The sequence below is a fragment of the Xenopus tropicalis genome, chromosome 8, assembly GCF_000004195.4.
Source record: "Xenopus tropicalis strain Nigerian chromosome 8, UCB_Xtro_10.0, whole genome shotgun sequence".
In the NCBI taxonomy this organism is placed as follows: Eukaryota; Metazoa; Chordata; class Amphibia; order Anura; family Pipidae; genus Xenopus; species Xenopus tropicalis.
This window is the reverse complement of record NC_030684.2, coordinates 80384642-80400314: the sequence shown is the minus strand read 5'-3', so window position 1 is coordinate 80400314 and position 15673 is coordinate 80384642. Positions and strand designations below refer to the sequence as shown.

Below are 15673 nucleotides of genomic sequence, written 5' to 3'. Positions count from 1 at the left end.
TCTAAGAATCCAGTGAAAAGTTTCCCTTTAGCCTGTCTTTTATGGGGAAACCACCAATTTGCCCTCTTTGTGAATCAGTAATGTTCTGTTCTTTAGATTTTAAGCACTGACTTGTGGGTGGAGACCTCAAATCCCATGATGCCCAGTAAGCTTATGATTCACACAAGGAGAGCTGCAGCACGTGGCACTGATGTCTTTGCAACAAATGTTGCAAAGACATCAGTGCCACACAGCACCCCTGCCAGACTGGCCTCATACCCATGTGACTGGACCTGCACCACCAGGGCTCCCTCACATCTGGTCAGTTCTCCTGCTCCTTATCCGGGTGTTAGATTAAATGTGCAGATACATTAACCCTATAATGGCCAATAAGGGGTGCTTAGTTGTACAGCTCAGCATTGGGTACCAGTGAATATCCCCCCGTGAGCACTTCCCCCTTGTAATACACACAAAAAGAACATCCCCATTTGTGACCCTGTGTCAATACAGTTGCAATTTTTAATGGCAATAATTGTAAATTAATCCAGATTGAAATCAGATCCCATGAATTTTTCAGCATTTCCTACATCGGGGGGGTCCCAAAATGCTACATGTCCCCTTTATCTATCAAAACCACAGTGTCAGTGCAGCATCAGGATGGCAGTTGGTGGGAGGAAAATGGCAGGGCTGGGGAGTCAGGCTCCTCCATAACTTTTATACCTGCTCTGTTTTTCCTGTGATTTCCCTCCTATTCTGTATAATTTCCCTTAATGTGCCCCTCTGTGTGCGTGTCTGACCCACTCACCTTTGATCCCAGCAATGAACTTACTCCCCTGTGCCTTGCAAGCTCTGTTACCATCTCTGGGGGAAACTGGTAAAAAATGAAATACGCAGCCAATCAGAGGGCTCCATCCTACACTGTCAGTGATGCCATAGAGAGGGAGAAATTGGTAAACAAGTACATTTACATTTGATGACCAGGGGGAGTTTTGCCTTATACCACTTTATATAAGTTGCCCATTTTGCACTTTGGAGTTCCAGGCACCTCTGATTTTTTGGTATTTTGATATATAACTGCTTAAAGCTGCCAGCATTCTATTCAAAGCACATTTGATAGATCTCTGGGCTCCAAAATGAATAGATATGTAGGTGATATACAGGGTACCATTCATAAAATATTTATCAAGCTGACTTACTCTGTCAGTCTGTGTATCATTTTACCTGAATATGACACACTGGGGATATTTACCAAGACATGAAAATGAAACACTAGATCCAATATAGCATGGTTCCTGGTTGGCTCCGCAAAAACCTGTGACATAAAGTTGTCGTGCAGCAAGTTTATAAACTTGTTCCCATTTACTGTCCTGGCAGTACTATTGCCCCAGTCAATATCAGGGTAATTAAAATCCCCCATTATTATCACTTGCCCCAAACTAGCAGCCTTTTCTATTTGCAACAGGAGCTGAGCCTCCTCCTCTTCGCTTACATTAGGGGGTCTATAGCATACCCCTACAATTAGTTTGGTAGATTCTTTACTATCTGTGAGAAGCTCAACCCATAAGGATTCAGCTCCCTCTGTTACCCCCATCACTTCCTCCTTAATATTTGCTTTTAATTCCTGCTTAACGAACAGACACACTCCTCCTCCTTTTCTATTGCCTCTGTCCCTCCGAAACAACATATAGCCTACAATATTAACTGCGCAGTCATGTGACTCATTCTACCACGTTTCCGCAACACCAATCACATCATATTTCCTCTCCAACGCCAGTACCTCCAGACTCCTTGCATTAGTAAACATACATTTAATACTGGTACCAGCGTGAGAATTTTGCATAAACAGCTTATGGGCCTCCCTGCCATTATCAGCATTCCCCTCCCTTACTATGCCCACTACCTCATCTATCCTGTCTACCACAGAATTAATCCCTGCACCCCCCCCCCCCCGCATTTTAGAAATAGTTTAGGTTTTAGCATTAGACTGTTCATTTTTTCAGCCTGAGGCAGTTTAGAAAACTGAAAAGTAAGATACCACAGCTTTTATTTGGCCACTGGTTTAAATAATTCTGACAACTCAACCAGACTAGATTAGTTCTAGGAGAAATGTGTTCCCTTTCTGGTAATACTAGCCCATGAATCCCTATAGACACTAGCTAATGCTTCAAACCTCACTAAAGCCGAAGGGTTGACATTTTTATAAGAGCCAGTGGGGCTTATTTAACAAAGGTGCTAAAGTGCACAAACCAATTAGCATTTAGTTTTGGGTGGTCTTGTAAAAGTTAAAAAGCAAAAACAAATAATTGATTTGCTATGATCTGATCATCTATGTCACTACCCCAAAGAAGCCCACTCTGCACAACAAGAGGCCTGAGTGCATCAGTTATTAGAAGTAAAAGTGAGAAAATCAATTCCAAATAACAAAGTCTATACAAGGATTAGGCAATGCACACACAGCTCACAAATAAACTCTGTAGGAACCACATACATTTGACAGAATTCTCTAGTGGGAAGTGTAAAGGAACTTCTCTAGAAGTTTATATATATGTTTGGAGCCTCAGGTCATTTGGTCTTTTGTTTTAATTATAAAGGACACACCAGGTACCTGCAAGACACCACTCCATATTGCCCAATATCTGGTACAGTCACTATACTGGCTGGGTCTAAAATTAAAGCCAATTGATTACTCTTAATCTCAGTCCACAAAGAGTTCTCAGCAGAGATTTAAGAACAGACAAAAACCTATTACAAAGTACGAACATTTTTTAAAAAATGAATTCATTAGCTATGGGGAGGCAGAGCTAGAGTTTTTAGAAAGAAAATTGGATTGGTTAGCATGGATTGGTTAGCAAATCAGGTGTCCCTTAGCAGGGATCTTTTTTATCGTCTGCACCTTCACTGACATATTGAGCAGTGCAAAGGCTTATGGGATCTGCTTCTTTCTTCTTTACTGGACTGGTTGTCCTGAAAGGGGTACAAGGGGCTAGGACACAGGTGAAGACAGTTCCATAAAATCCCCACGAACACATCAAGCTTATTTTTCCCCAGAACTGCACCTTCCAACAGAACAGGTTACAACTATGTTAAAAGCAAAGTAGCAGAATCCAGCTATTTCCAGCTAATGTTTCATTGCACTGCTCCATTTCTTTGAAAGCTTAAACCATGCATGTTAGGTGCACAAATCACACCTACATCATCTGTCCATCTAATGGGCTGGGCCCTTTGGGCATAATAGCATGATAAAGCACCAGAAGATCATTAAGAGCTCTTAAGTAAATTACAAATAACAGAAAACATGATATACTTATTATCTGGCTTAGTAGATTGATCCCTTTATAAGTGCTAAACTCTGGTAAAAGAAGAGGGCTGACATACAGTATCTTCAATAAATACTTTATTATGGACAAACAGAACAAAAAATGCAGCACAAATAAAGTTCGTTCCCATCTAAAGCCATAGGTATCATATTGTTCACCCTGGGTCTCAGGCAGTGTGACTGTGAAAAACATCATACTGCACAACAGCACTGAGGAGAGATGCTCTGCAGGTACTGTGTATCTGTGCTGGCCCTTGAAGAGGTAATCTGCTGTTATTTGTATAGTACACAGTATATAGGGAAAGTTCTTTGGGAATTCCTATTTAGCAGGCTTTACTTTTGGAAAAGTGGAAACGTTCTGCAGACATCTCATTGCATATCTTCTCATATACTGTTACAGGGTAAAGCACATATTCTACTTGTATGGCACAGCAGAGATGTCCTGTCATACAAACACCGACATTCATGAATAAGAAAACTACAGAGGCATTTAGAGTAACACTAAGATGCATGTACTTAGACAGGGGTGAGGGAAAGGAAAGCCTGTAGTTCCATTGTTTTAAGGTATCAGTTTCATAAAGGAGAACAGAATGGGGTTAATTTACTAATATTGGTGTTAAATTGTACCAGTGCAGTTAATCATAGCAACCAATCAGCAATTAGTTTTGATCAGTCTACAAACTACAAAAGAAAACCAAAGATGATCTTGGTGCAATCTAGCACATATATTAGTAAGTCACCTGAGACTTCTCTCTCCTTATTGCAAGGATGGGAGTGGGTAATCACTTGGCTGTAGAACTCAGCTGATTTCTAGGTGACATTGATCCTTTGTTCAGTCACCATTGACAGTTTTTTTTGAGTCAAGTCCGTCCTTTTTGATGTTTATCTTTTTTTCTGGAACCAATTACATCTCATATACAGGAGATATAAGGCACTTTGGTTTAAAGGGAACATCCACTTTCCCATCAACATTTACAAAGACATAAAAGGCAATACTTTGTATGTGTCAGAAGCTTAGGGCAAGTAAAGTCTAATGAAGAGATATCAGTTAGCTCCATAATATCAGGATCCAGTCCTATTATACCCATATTCCATTTAACACTAAAAAAGGAACATAGAATACATCTTCCAAAACCAAGGAATGGATCATTATTTTCCTCAGTGCATGGAGTTGATGTATCTGCTCATGGAAGGATCCAAGCTCTCCAGTTGCAACAACACTGAACCACAACATTTTATTTAGGAGGGATATTGGCATCTGCTGGAAGTTTTTTGTATCCGTTCCAGCGTGAGTGAAACTGGTTTTTTTACACAGTCAGTTGATTTTAGAATTAAAGAAACATAACATAAGAGTAGATCATGGAAGTTTGAACAAACTTCTGCAACATTTGTGTATTCCAGCCATAAACCTAGTTGGCACTGGTAAGTATTTCAGGTCAAATTAGATAAATGCTGCTTGTCAGTTAGCAGAATAGCTGGAGCATGGATCCTCAGAGGCACTTTGATTGGATAGGAAGGAGCCATTCATTGCATGATATTCAGATGGCAGATTAAGGTAAAAAGTATTTGACACTTATGGATCTAGAAATCTGACACAAATGCAGAAAGTGTTTTGATTAAAAGCACATTACTACACTAACCCATTTTTTTAATTTGGATTTGTGTGCCAATTTTCCAAATTTTGTGTATATCTGAGTTTATTGTTTACTATAGTGTTAATCTGGCAGTCAAAGTTTTCAAAAAAATGTTTGCACGCCTGTGATACTCAGCATTTCCCCTAAGCTTTTACAGGCAAGACAATGTTATGACACCTACTGTACAGATAAGAATAACATAGGGCATTAATGGTAATGGGAAGAGGAAGTGACGTGCTACAAGCTAGTCACCACGTTTGCAAAAAGGTGAGATTCAACACTTGGAAGAATCCCATTATTTTATATTATCCACAGCTCCTTTGTTGAGCCTTGGAGGTGCAGTACTCTTCAACTTTACAGCAGTAAGAGGAGACAGGAGCAGGGGTCAGCAAGATTCTATCTACCACATTACCAGGGACCAGATGCAGGCATTACTTGCCTGAAATGTTGCAATGCCCTGTGAGCACAGCCATCTGCAGAGCCTTTGAGACAAATCTGCAGGAATATTGGGATTTCCCCTGCAGGAGTTTCCAGACTGTTATTAGTTAGAATTCTCTGCAATGCTTTCTGTAAAGCTGTTTTGACATCTCAGGCTTACAAAGCTACAATGGCCTGCAGAGGTTTCCGATGTTTAATGGTAAATTCTTTTTGCAGTGGTCTTGGCACTAAGAAAATATGATGATTCACAGACTCACTTCTGTATGCAAAAAATCAATGCAGAGGTTTTAAAGGTGGACAGCCTGCAGGTGGGACTCGCAGGTAGAGAAATATGCCTCAGACAGTTAAAGTCATTTGATTAAGTGGCATTATCCAAGCTGGTCCTCATATGTCTTCCTGAAACAATCTCCTGCTGGGAAGAAATCCCAGCATCTCTCCTGGTACATCTTCCAGACGTAGGATTCCTGAAGAACAAGAAACCACACTCTTACACATATTATCAAACAACTGTACAATGACCCATTTCTAAAAGATTTCAACCGCTTCCTCTCCTAATGCAGTTGCTTACACTGGTTGCCTCAAAGTGTATGATTCCTACTTAGAGATAAATTGCACCTACCTGACCAGTGTGTTCAGTGTCATCCTTATTAATTAGGTACATCAAGAAGAACCTGGAAATGAAATGGTACCCATAAGTACAGTAAGTATGCATAGCAACTCATTTAACCAAAAACTACATAACCGAGAAGCTCACATGTAATTGGCCAGATTGTGCTCCTCCAATGTGTGGTTCTCAAAGCCATGCGGCGTTGTATCAAAGTAATCACTGCCTATTCCACAGATAAAGCATTTGGTCTGGAAGAGAAAAAAGCAGGCTCTGTATTACATCTTCATAAGAAAAGAGGGTGAGAGAGACAACTCATTATAGCACAACAGTGACAATAAGGAGTTCATGTGCATATAAATATGTATGGTAACAATGCTGGTCAAATTTATCAAATATTAAACTTGGTAATCCTAAAGAATTCCCAGCAGTTAAATTTCTACTCATTTATTAAAATATTTCATATATAAAACTGGCAGTTTTATCAGACCTGATTCTATGGTGTGTTAGTGCTGAGCATTAATACCTGTCTGAATCTTTGTATGGACAGGTTCTCAGTGTGTATGTGTATCTCATGTTGGCAGGACCAGAACTAGGGGTAGGAAGAAGAGGCACATGGCTAAGGAAGGGGGAGTGGGTGCTAGGCATGTACCTGTTCGGCCTACCCCTAGTCCAGGCCTGCAAGTCCAGCACATAATCCCCATGGCACCTGCTTGTCACTCCCCATTCCCCCTACCCTGTTCATCACTGTGCTCGCATGACTTGGGGGGGCGAGCTGGCTGGCCAGATTGCCTAGTGTGTCTAGCTGGCTTGGCCCAGCACTGCATGCGGTGAAAAAGGAATCTGCAATTTGGGGCAGATTTTTAAATATTTGCCAATTTGTGTTATATTGCTGAAAACATCAGTGAAGTCCTTGTTTTTTCTACAATTAATTGCTCCTTCTTGCTGCCGAATAGGATTTGAGCTTTTTTTTTTCCAAAAGTGGGTTTTTGGCCATAATAAAAAGTTTGCCAGCATTTAATTTACCAGTGGTAAAATATTTCAACACTTGAACATAAATATAAGTCACATGTAAAGTAGGCACTCTTGTATAAATAACAATATAAATAGATTTTAACCCTACCTCCATGTCCTCTTTTACTTGCTCCTGTTGGTCTCTCAGCTCTCCAAAGGCATCAATAATCAGACCTGAAAGAGAACGTAGCATGGAAACAAGCACATAAGACAGAAAGTCAGGGCTTATTAAGAATTTTGATGTGCAGCAAAAATTCATTTAGAACTGTACTGACTAAATGTCACACAAAGCACTTTTGACTATTTGCCCTTTTTTACACCAGCAATGTTCACCAGTTTTCTGTTTACACCTCCTTTATTTCATGCGTACAGCATTTTCAAGTGCCAGGGAACCATGTACACAACAAGCCCTATACAGGGTTGCCTTTTCAAATTGTGCCTAGAGATACTCAATGTTACACCAGCAATTTATTAAGCAAACATTTGTGCCTCTGGTACTGTGTATTGTGGCAGGTGCAATTACGCTTGAATTCTGGGAAAAATGTCTCATTGTGGGTAAAAAGAATAACAAATGATGCTGACTTTTGCAGTTTGCATTTGATGTGTAAAAAGGCCCTTTAGTCTCTGCATTTAGACTAAGGAATTGTTAGAGAGCACATCTCTTAGGCTAGTGGAACACTGACACATGGGGTGGATTTTGGTGTGAAAATGCATACTAATATGTAGCAATGAGTATGTTTATAATTAAAAGTAATTCATCTTATTCTCCTTTACTAAGATTTTTTTTAAAGAAAATCCATTGTTAAAATAACAACAATCATCACATATTTTGGCCACTGCATACCTTGAATGATGGCCAGCAGAATGACTATGACAAAGAAGAAGAAAGTGATGTCAAAGACAACGCGGTACAGTTCATACTCATCTCCCGCAGGGTCTTCAATTTCATCTCCAATGCCTCCTCCAGCTCGGACTCCAACATACATGTGGAAGAGGTAACACTGCACAGAGCAGAAATGATAAAAATAACACCAGTTATCTTGTCAATACTCTTGTCTAACCGGCTCTGTGTGGGATTTGATGGTAATGGTGGCACACAGTAGGTGTTATTTACGTCCGCAAGCACAGTGTGAAACTTGAACTTTTCCCCAGAGTCAGCTGCTTCTAAAACCACCTGCATTAAATGTCCAAATGTGCTTAGTATACAATTGTGCTTGGTGCCACTCAGTCCTTCCTGCCAATGGTGTAATGTAACAGTGCTGGGCCCCTCCGCAAAAGTCTTCCGGTGCACATTATCTTCTGCCTGGAACTCCCCCACTTTCCACCCATGACCCCAACCCATCTGCTTCCACTGCTCTATCAGCTTATTACACAACTATAGAGTAAGCAGCCCCCCCTGGGACCATGGGGTCTGCTTCCTCTATAGTTATGCCAGTGCTCCTTGCCTTTCCTGCCAAATCGGGTGCCGTTGCACCTTTTGATGCAGGGGAACCCTCCCACAGCACCTTGCATCAATAGACACAACACTTGTGCCTAAAAAATTGGTCACAGACATAATTTGCACTCCGAACACCCATAAATGGCGCCAGACAGACTTTTTTGGTGCAACTTATTTGGCGCAACTGCTCCTGATTTTAACAAAATACATGAGCAGTTGCATCCATTTTGATGAATTGGTTGCTCCGGACACATCGCAAGTACATCAGATGCAGAGCAGTTGCATCTGATTCAACACCTGCATGGCGCCTGAAATGATGCAAGCACTCTGCGTGCACTGTGGAGAAAAACATGCCAATTGTGTTCAAAATTGCACTTTGCTCACTGCGTTTGTATAAGTGAATGGTCTGTTGCAACATATCTTACTATATTAGTTGTTGGATCTCCAAAATGATTTCTGAATTGCTGTTACTGCTGCTGATACAACTATATGTTAAAGAGACGTTTTGGAATTTAAAATTATATTGAGTATATTGAAATGATGTCCATTTGTCTGGCTGGCACTTTGTCTTACCAAGTAACTTTACCCCCCCCCCCCCATAAATACAAATAATTAACTGGAGCACATGTTCATGGATATATATTGAAAACTGGACACATACCGTCATCATATCATCACATTTCATGTCTGGTTCATCCTCATCTTCACTCTTGTTGTAAAATTTACGGAAGAAATTAAAGGCAACAACTGTATACAGATAAACAACCACAGCCAGAAGACCAACGGTCATCATAAGCTAGGGATTGGAGAGAAAAGACATAGGTCAGAATATATGACATTCTAAAAGGTTCTAAATCCACTGACACTTCTTATTTTAAAAACATGGGAGTGAGATTAACAGATCATGACCAAGAACAGGAAAAGGGGTAGAAAGGTACAACTCCATTTGCCCTCACTAGCTAAGAAATATTAATGTTAAAGATACTAGACCTGTTTTTGTTTACTAGAGAAAATACATATAACCTAGAGGCCAGAATAAGATTCATAGTGATTATCTATGAATGTTAAAGAACACAAAGAAACACAGTATTAATTTATGTAGGGTAGGAAAGGAAAAGATAATGTTCTCTACCTGTTTGCCATTGTGTGTCACTGAGGAGAGGATGGTACGAAGGGTCTTTACTCCCATTGCAATATCCAGCAAGTGAGCAGCGTAGAAGAAATTGTTGTAGTGTCCCAGAAGGGACATAACCATGTACCATACCAAGTATAGGAAGGACTGTGAAGCAACAATATGAGATGTATAGTAACTGTGCTTAATTCATTCATTAAACATTAAATAAAATATGGTCAGCATGTAAGTGCTCAATATACTGTACAATATCAGTGAAATTGTTTTTATGTTGGGTTGAAAACCCCAACATACTGTTCTTCAACTTTGGCTTATTCTTCTGCTTCTTCTTCTTAGCGCCCCCCCATTTTCTCAACGCTACTCCTCCTACAGTTTTAGGGGTACAACACCCAAACTCCCCACACTTCTTCACCCTATAGTGGAGCAGGTTGCTTGTGCTTTTCTAAGTGATCCCGACCCCCGTCTTTTTGTGGCGCCGCTCTGAACCCCCCAATTTTCCCATTGACTTTGACAGGGAAGATTTTCAAACTGCTGCCACACTTACAGCTTTGAAGCTACAGCCCCCAAACTTGAATAACATAATAAAACAGCGACATTTGTTGGATGACCCCAAAGTGGGAGTGGCCAACAACAGCCAATCAAATTTCATCCATTGACTTTAATGGGGAAATTGAAACTGCTGCCAATCTTACAGCTTTCAGGCTACATTCCCCAAACTTGAATCACATAGTCATGGGGTCAGCCTGAATGAAAATATGATGATAGTTGGATACCCAAAAGTAGGCGGAGCTGTGAACAGCCAATCAGATTTTATCTATTGACTTGGTCAAAATCCAACCTGCTGCCATTCTCACAGTAATAACACCGGGGTCCCCAAACTTTGCAGGGTTAGGCACCAGGTAACTGCAATTCAAGGTTAGAAAAAGTAGGCGGAGCCACCAACAGCCAATCAAATCTTACCTATTGACTTTCAATGGGGAAATTCAATCTGCTGCCATTCTCACAGAATTAACACCAGGGTCCCCAAACTTTTCACAGTTGGTCACTAGGGGACTGAAGTTTTAGTTTTGAAAAGTGGGTGGAGCCACCAACAACCAATCAAATTTAACCTATTGATTTTTATTGGTTTGATGCCAGGGTTCCCAAACTTTGCACAGTCAGTCACTGAGTGACTACGTACTCAAGTTTCTTTTAAAAAAGCAAAGTGGGAGAGGCCAACAACAGCCAATCAAATTTCAACCATTGACTTTTATGGGGAATTTAAAACTGCTGCCGATCTTACAGCTTTGAGGCTACATTCCCCAAACTTGAATCACATAGTCATGGGCTCAGCCTGAATGAAAATATGATGATTGTTGGATGCCCAAAAGTGTCCGGAGCTGTGAACAGCCAATTGATTGATTACGTACTCAAGGTTAGAAAAAGTGGGCGGGGCCGCCAAAAGCCAATCATATTTCTTTCATTGTTTTCAGTGGGGAAATTTTAACTGCTGCCATTCTCACACGTTTAATGTCAGGGTCCCCAAACTTTGCACTGTTTGTCACTGGGTGACTATGTTTCAAGTTTAGAAAAGTGGGCAGGGCCAACAACAGCCAATAAGATTTCACCCATAGACTTCATATCAGACTTCACCTATAAAAATCTTTTGGTTTAAATTTAAATTGCTGCCTTTCTCACACTATTTATGTCAGGGTTCCCAAACTTTGCACAGTCAGTCACTGGCTGACTATGTATTTAGGGATAGACAAGTGGGCGGAGCCACCAACAGCCAATCCATTTCCACCCATTCAATTTAATTGGTTTATATTTAAACCGATGCCATTATTTCAGTATTAATTCCAACTTTCCAAAGTTAGTCACTGGGTATTTTCTGTTCAAAGTTTGAAAAATGTAGGTGGAGCCACCAACAGCCAATCACATTTCACCTATTTACTTTCAATGGTGACGTGTAAAATGCTGCCAGTCTCACAATTTTTATGCCTAACCCAAACTTTGCAAAGTTGGTCACTGGGGGACTCCAGTTCAAAAATAGGAAAAGTGGGTTGCGCCAATAATAGATTTCGTCCATTGAATTTTATTGCTTTTAAATTTAAAATGCTGCCATTCTCACACTATTTATGCCAGGGTGCCCCCTGTTTGTCACTGGGTGACTTTGACTCATGGTTAGAAAAAGTGGTTAAACCCACCAACCACCAATCACAATTTACCTATTGACTTTAATGGTTTAAATTTAAAATGCTGCTGTTCTCTAACTATTAATCCTAGGGTCCCTAAACTTTGCAAAGTTAGTCACTGGGTAACTGCAGTTCCAGGTAAGAAAAAGTGGGCTGAGCCACCAACCGCCAATCAGATGTTACTCATTGACTTTCAGTAGGGAAATTTAAGTTGCTGCCATTCAGACACTATTAAAACCAGGGTCCCCAAACTTTGCACAGTGGTTTTTACTATATAACTGTGGTCCAAGGTTAGAAAAAGTAGACAGAGCCAACAACAGATCAGATTTCACATTTTTCAACGCAACATGAAGTTTATTTTTCTCAAACTTCCCTTTCTGGTTTAATCTGCTATCCTAAGCTTACTGAGAAGTGTATATGAAGTCATATATGATATTTTTTCTGCCCTTAATGGCAATCATTCCTTTCTGTGTCTTGGATAAATCTGGAAGATTTATCATACTGGCTTTCTGATATTGTTGTTCTAAACCAGCTAACAATGTTCATAAATATATTGTTGCATTTGCCTAGTATAAAAAACCCCAGTGTAATTACTTTTGATCACTCTACCTTCCAACTTCTTCAGTCCCTGCTTATAGTTATCTCTTAATTTGCAAACCCAATTTTATGTAAAATACAATTACTGAAGTGAAATAATGGTGGCTTTTTATCATTGTTAAACTATCTTTGCTTCAGATTTAGCCTTAAGTTACATTAATTTATGGGCACGTAATGTAACTCAGCACTGATTAGCTACTTATTTGCTTGTGTTGCTGTTTCTTGTTAGGGTGAAGACACACTGAGCTACTTAGTAGCAGCTACATTTTCATGGCTACTAAACTCCAGAAAATACCCTGCCATAGACAATGCTGATAATTGCCTCTGCTAAAACACACGTAGAGACAATTATCAGTTAACAATCAGCATTGTCTATTTTAGTAGCCACGACAAGTAGCTGCTACTAGTAGCTCTGTGTGTCTTTACCCTTATAAAGACTGCAGAATGCAGTGATAAATAATAAGAATACAAATACATTTGAAGAGAGCAAAGTTATCATGCAAATATGGAACTTTTAGGTCTAAACTTACATTGTCTGTGAAAACCACTCCAAAATTCCAGATCTGGTACTTAATATCGATTGAGGTGAACCTGTTGGAGATACACAAAGGTCTGTTTGCTAAGAGCAGAAGTGAGAGATGCAAGCAACAAGCAGAGTGGCAAGACAAATGTATTTCAATTTAAATTATTTCTGGAAAAAAATTCAGTTATCACTAATTATAATGGTTCACAAATAAGTCAATGTTGTTACAAAATAACATTTGTACAAACGCATAGCCACAAAGTCTTATTGTATAGAACATACCATGATAGCAATGACTTATCCGGCTCTTGCTTTTTCCCATTTTGAGAGCTAATCTCCAGACTAGCCAAATCCATTCCCAGCAGTTCTGCAATCCTTTCGCGGCCATATATATCACCATATTTGTCCAGTACCTAAAGGTGGGGGAGAGAGTACAGGAAACAGCTATTCCGATATTTCTGTGGGGGCTCACAGGCATTTTTACTAGATGTGTGTGCATATAGTATATAACAAGTGGGTGTATGTGTAAAAGTTTAAGCATTCAGAAAATGCCACAGCTATAACTATACCCAGGGTCAGACTGGGGGGTGTAGGGCCCACCAGGGCTGCCACCTCAGGGGCCCCCACACCCCCCAAAAGGGCCCCCCCGTCATTGCCCCCCAACCCCCTCCCGCAAGCACAAGTACAATATAGTTACTTTCGGGTGTGCTGGGGGAGGGAGAACAGCGGCTGACAGGAGCTTATTTGCATAAAGCTTGCCTAAAAACAAGACAACAAAGCTATTTTGGTCACCCCTATTTTATGCCATATCCCCTGCCCCACCTGGCATGAACATTTCATTTATGGGAAACATGTCCCCAAAGAAGTCCAATCTGGAAAAGTAAGGGTATTGTTGCAAACTTTGGAGAGCACAAGACAATAGAAAATAAAAATCAAGTGCATCTGTGTAGCTAATGATTACTGGAGAGTGTGGGGTATACTCTGAGTACCCCCTAGGACCCAAGGCATACTTAGCACATATGGTCATCATGCTGGGCGAATTGGGCAAAGAAAACATTTCCAGTCAATACAAGTTTTTTATAAGGCTTGTAATGGTTCAAGCTGCAATGGTTTGAAACAATTCATGCCCAGTTTTTTAAATAAAGGCAGATTTAGAACACTACAGAACTACTGGCCATACTGTGCTATAATTCTGGTTTTCTAGTGTTGGGAGGAATAAAGACCTGCTTTCAAGGAAAAAGTTTAAAGCAGACTGCTGTCTTTTTTGTTCCATGGTATTTCTAGGCCTGTGGAAAATAAGGCACATTTTAAATTGGCTGATAATCTCCCGAATACAACAGTATAGCCTGCCATTTGCAGGTTACAGATGCCTTGTGTGGCATACTCCTTAATCCACCACTTCTCAATATATTTTCCTCTTCAGAATGGCATACATAGACAAGTATACTTACCTGTGCCTGTCGTTTCAGCTATGCTCTAACTGAGATATTTGAGGGGAAATTAAACAAATATGTTTTAGGAGTGGGAGTTATCAGAGAAAAGTTGATGGGCATTACCTTTCTTTTCACAAACTTGTCCCAGTAATTACTTGGAAAGGATCTGCAAAGATAAATAGGTTGAATGGATTTTAGTAAGAAATGGCTTCTATAGCAGCACCTGTCTCCTTGGTCATACAAATTGGGGTTCTAAATTGAACAACGCAGTTGTCAATAGCATCTATACTTACACAGTCCACTACAAGTTAGAAAAATAACTGTGTCACTATACAGCCCCCTCCTCTATAGTGAATTATAATTATGATTGTAATTTGTATCAAACAATTTTGTTTACATCAGCTGTATGTTAATTATTATAAGGGGCAGATTTATCAAAGTACGATTTTTGTACCTTTAAAAAGCACAATGTTACGTTTTTTTTGTATTGTGCTTTTTAAAGTACTAAAAAATTTGTATCTTGAAATAAGAAAAAAACCTTTCAGACTTTGAACCTTCAGTGCATGATTTTGGAAGCCTCCCATAGGACTCAATGGCACTCTGCAGCTCCAACCTGGCCCAAGGAAAGTCTCCTATAGGGCTCAATGGCACTCTGCAGCTCCAACCTGGCCCAAGGAAAGTCTCCCATAGGGCTCAATGGCACTCTGCAGCTCCAACCTGGCCCAAGGAAAGTCTCCCATAGGGCTCAATGGCACTCTGCAGCTCCAACCTGGCCCAAGGAAAGTCTCCCATAGGGCTCAATGGCACTCTGCAGCTCCAACCTGGCCCAAGGAAAGTCTCCCATAGGGCTCAATGGCACTCTGCAGCTCCAACCTGGCCCAAGGAAAGTCTCCCATAGGGCTCAATGGCACTCTGCAGCTCCAACCCGGCCCAAGGAAAGTCTCCCATAGGGCTCAATGGCACTCTGCAGCTCCAACCTGGCCCAAGGAAAGTCTCCTATAGGGCTCAATGGCACTCTGCAGCTCCAACCTGGCCCAAGGAAAGTCTCCCATAGGGCTCAATGGCACTCTGCAGCTCCAACCTGGCCCAAGGAAAGTCTCCCATAGGGCTCAATGGCACTCTGCAGCTCCAACCTGGCCCAAGGAAAGTCTCCCATAGGGCTCAATGGCACTCTGCAGCTCCAACCTGGCCCAAGGAAAGTCTCCCATAGGGCTCAATGGCACTCTGCAGCTCCAACCCGGCCCAAGGAAAGTCTCCCATAGGGCTCAATGGCACTCTGCAGCTCCAACCTGGCCCAAGGAAAGTCTCCTATAGGGCTCAATGGCACTCTGCAGCTCCAACCTGGCCCAAGGAAAGTCTCCCATAGGGCTCAATGGCACTCTGCAGCTCCA

The 15673-nt window shown here is 40.9% G+C and overlaps 1 protein-coding gene across 7 annotated transcripts in view; it reads right to left on the bottom strand.

The window, feature by feature from the left end:
• Positions 1–3357: 3357 nt before the first annotated feature.
• Positions 3358–15673, bottom strand: part of ryr1 (ryanodine receptor 1 (skeletal)) — a 114304-nt gene continuing 101988 nt past the window's right edge. For all 7 annotated transcript variants that reach the window (XM_004917103.2, XM_004917106.2, XM_012969015.2 and 4 more), the window contains 10 exons: positions 14406–14448; positions 13132–13262; positions 12857–12917; positions 9556–9702; positions 9085–9219; positions 7830–7986; positions 7095–7159; positions 6122–6222; positions 5987–6038; positions 3358–5831 (listed from right to left, as the gene is read on the bottom strand). In XM_004917103.2, coding sequence (XP_004917160.1) covers positions 5736–5831; positions 5987–6038; positions 6122–6222; positions 7095–7159; positions 7830–7986; positions 9085–9219; positions 9556–9702; positions 12857–12917; positions 13132–13262; positions 14406–14448 — 988 coding nt within the window. In that variant the 3' untranslated portion in view covers positions 3358–5735. The remainder of the gene's footprint in view (positions 5832–5986; positions 6039–6121; positions 6223–7094; positions 7160–7829; positions 7987–9084; positions 9220–9555; positions 9703–12856; positions 12918–13131; positions 13263–14405; positions 14449–15673) is intronic.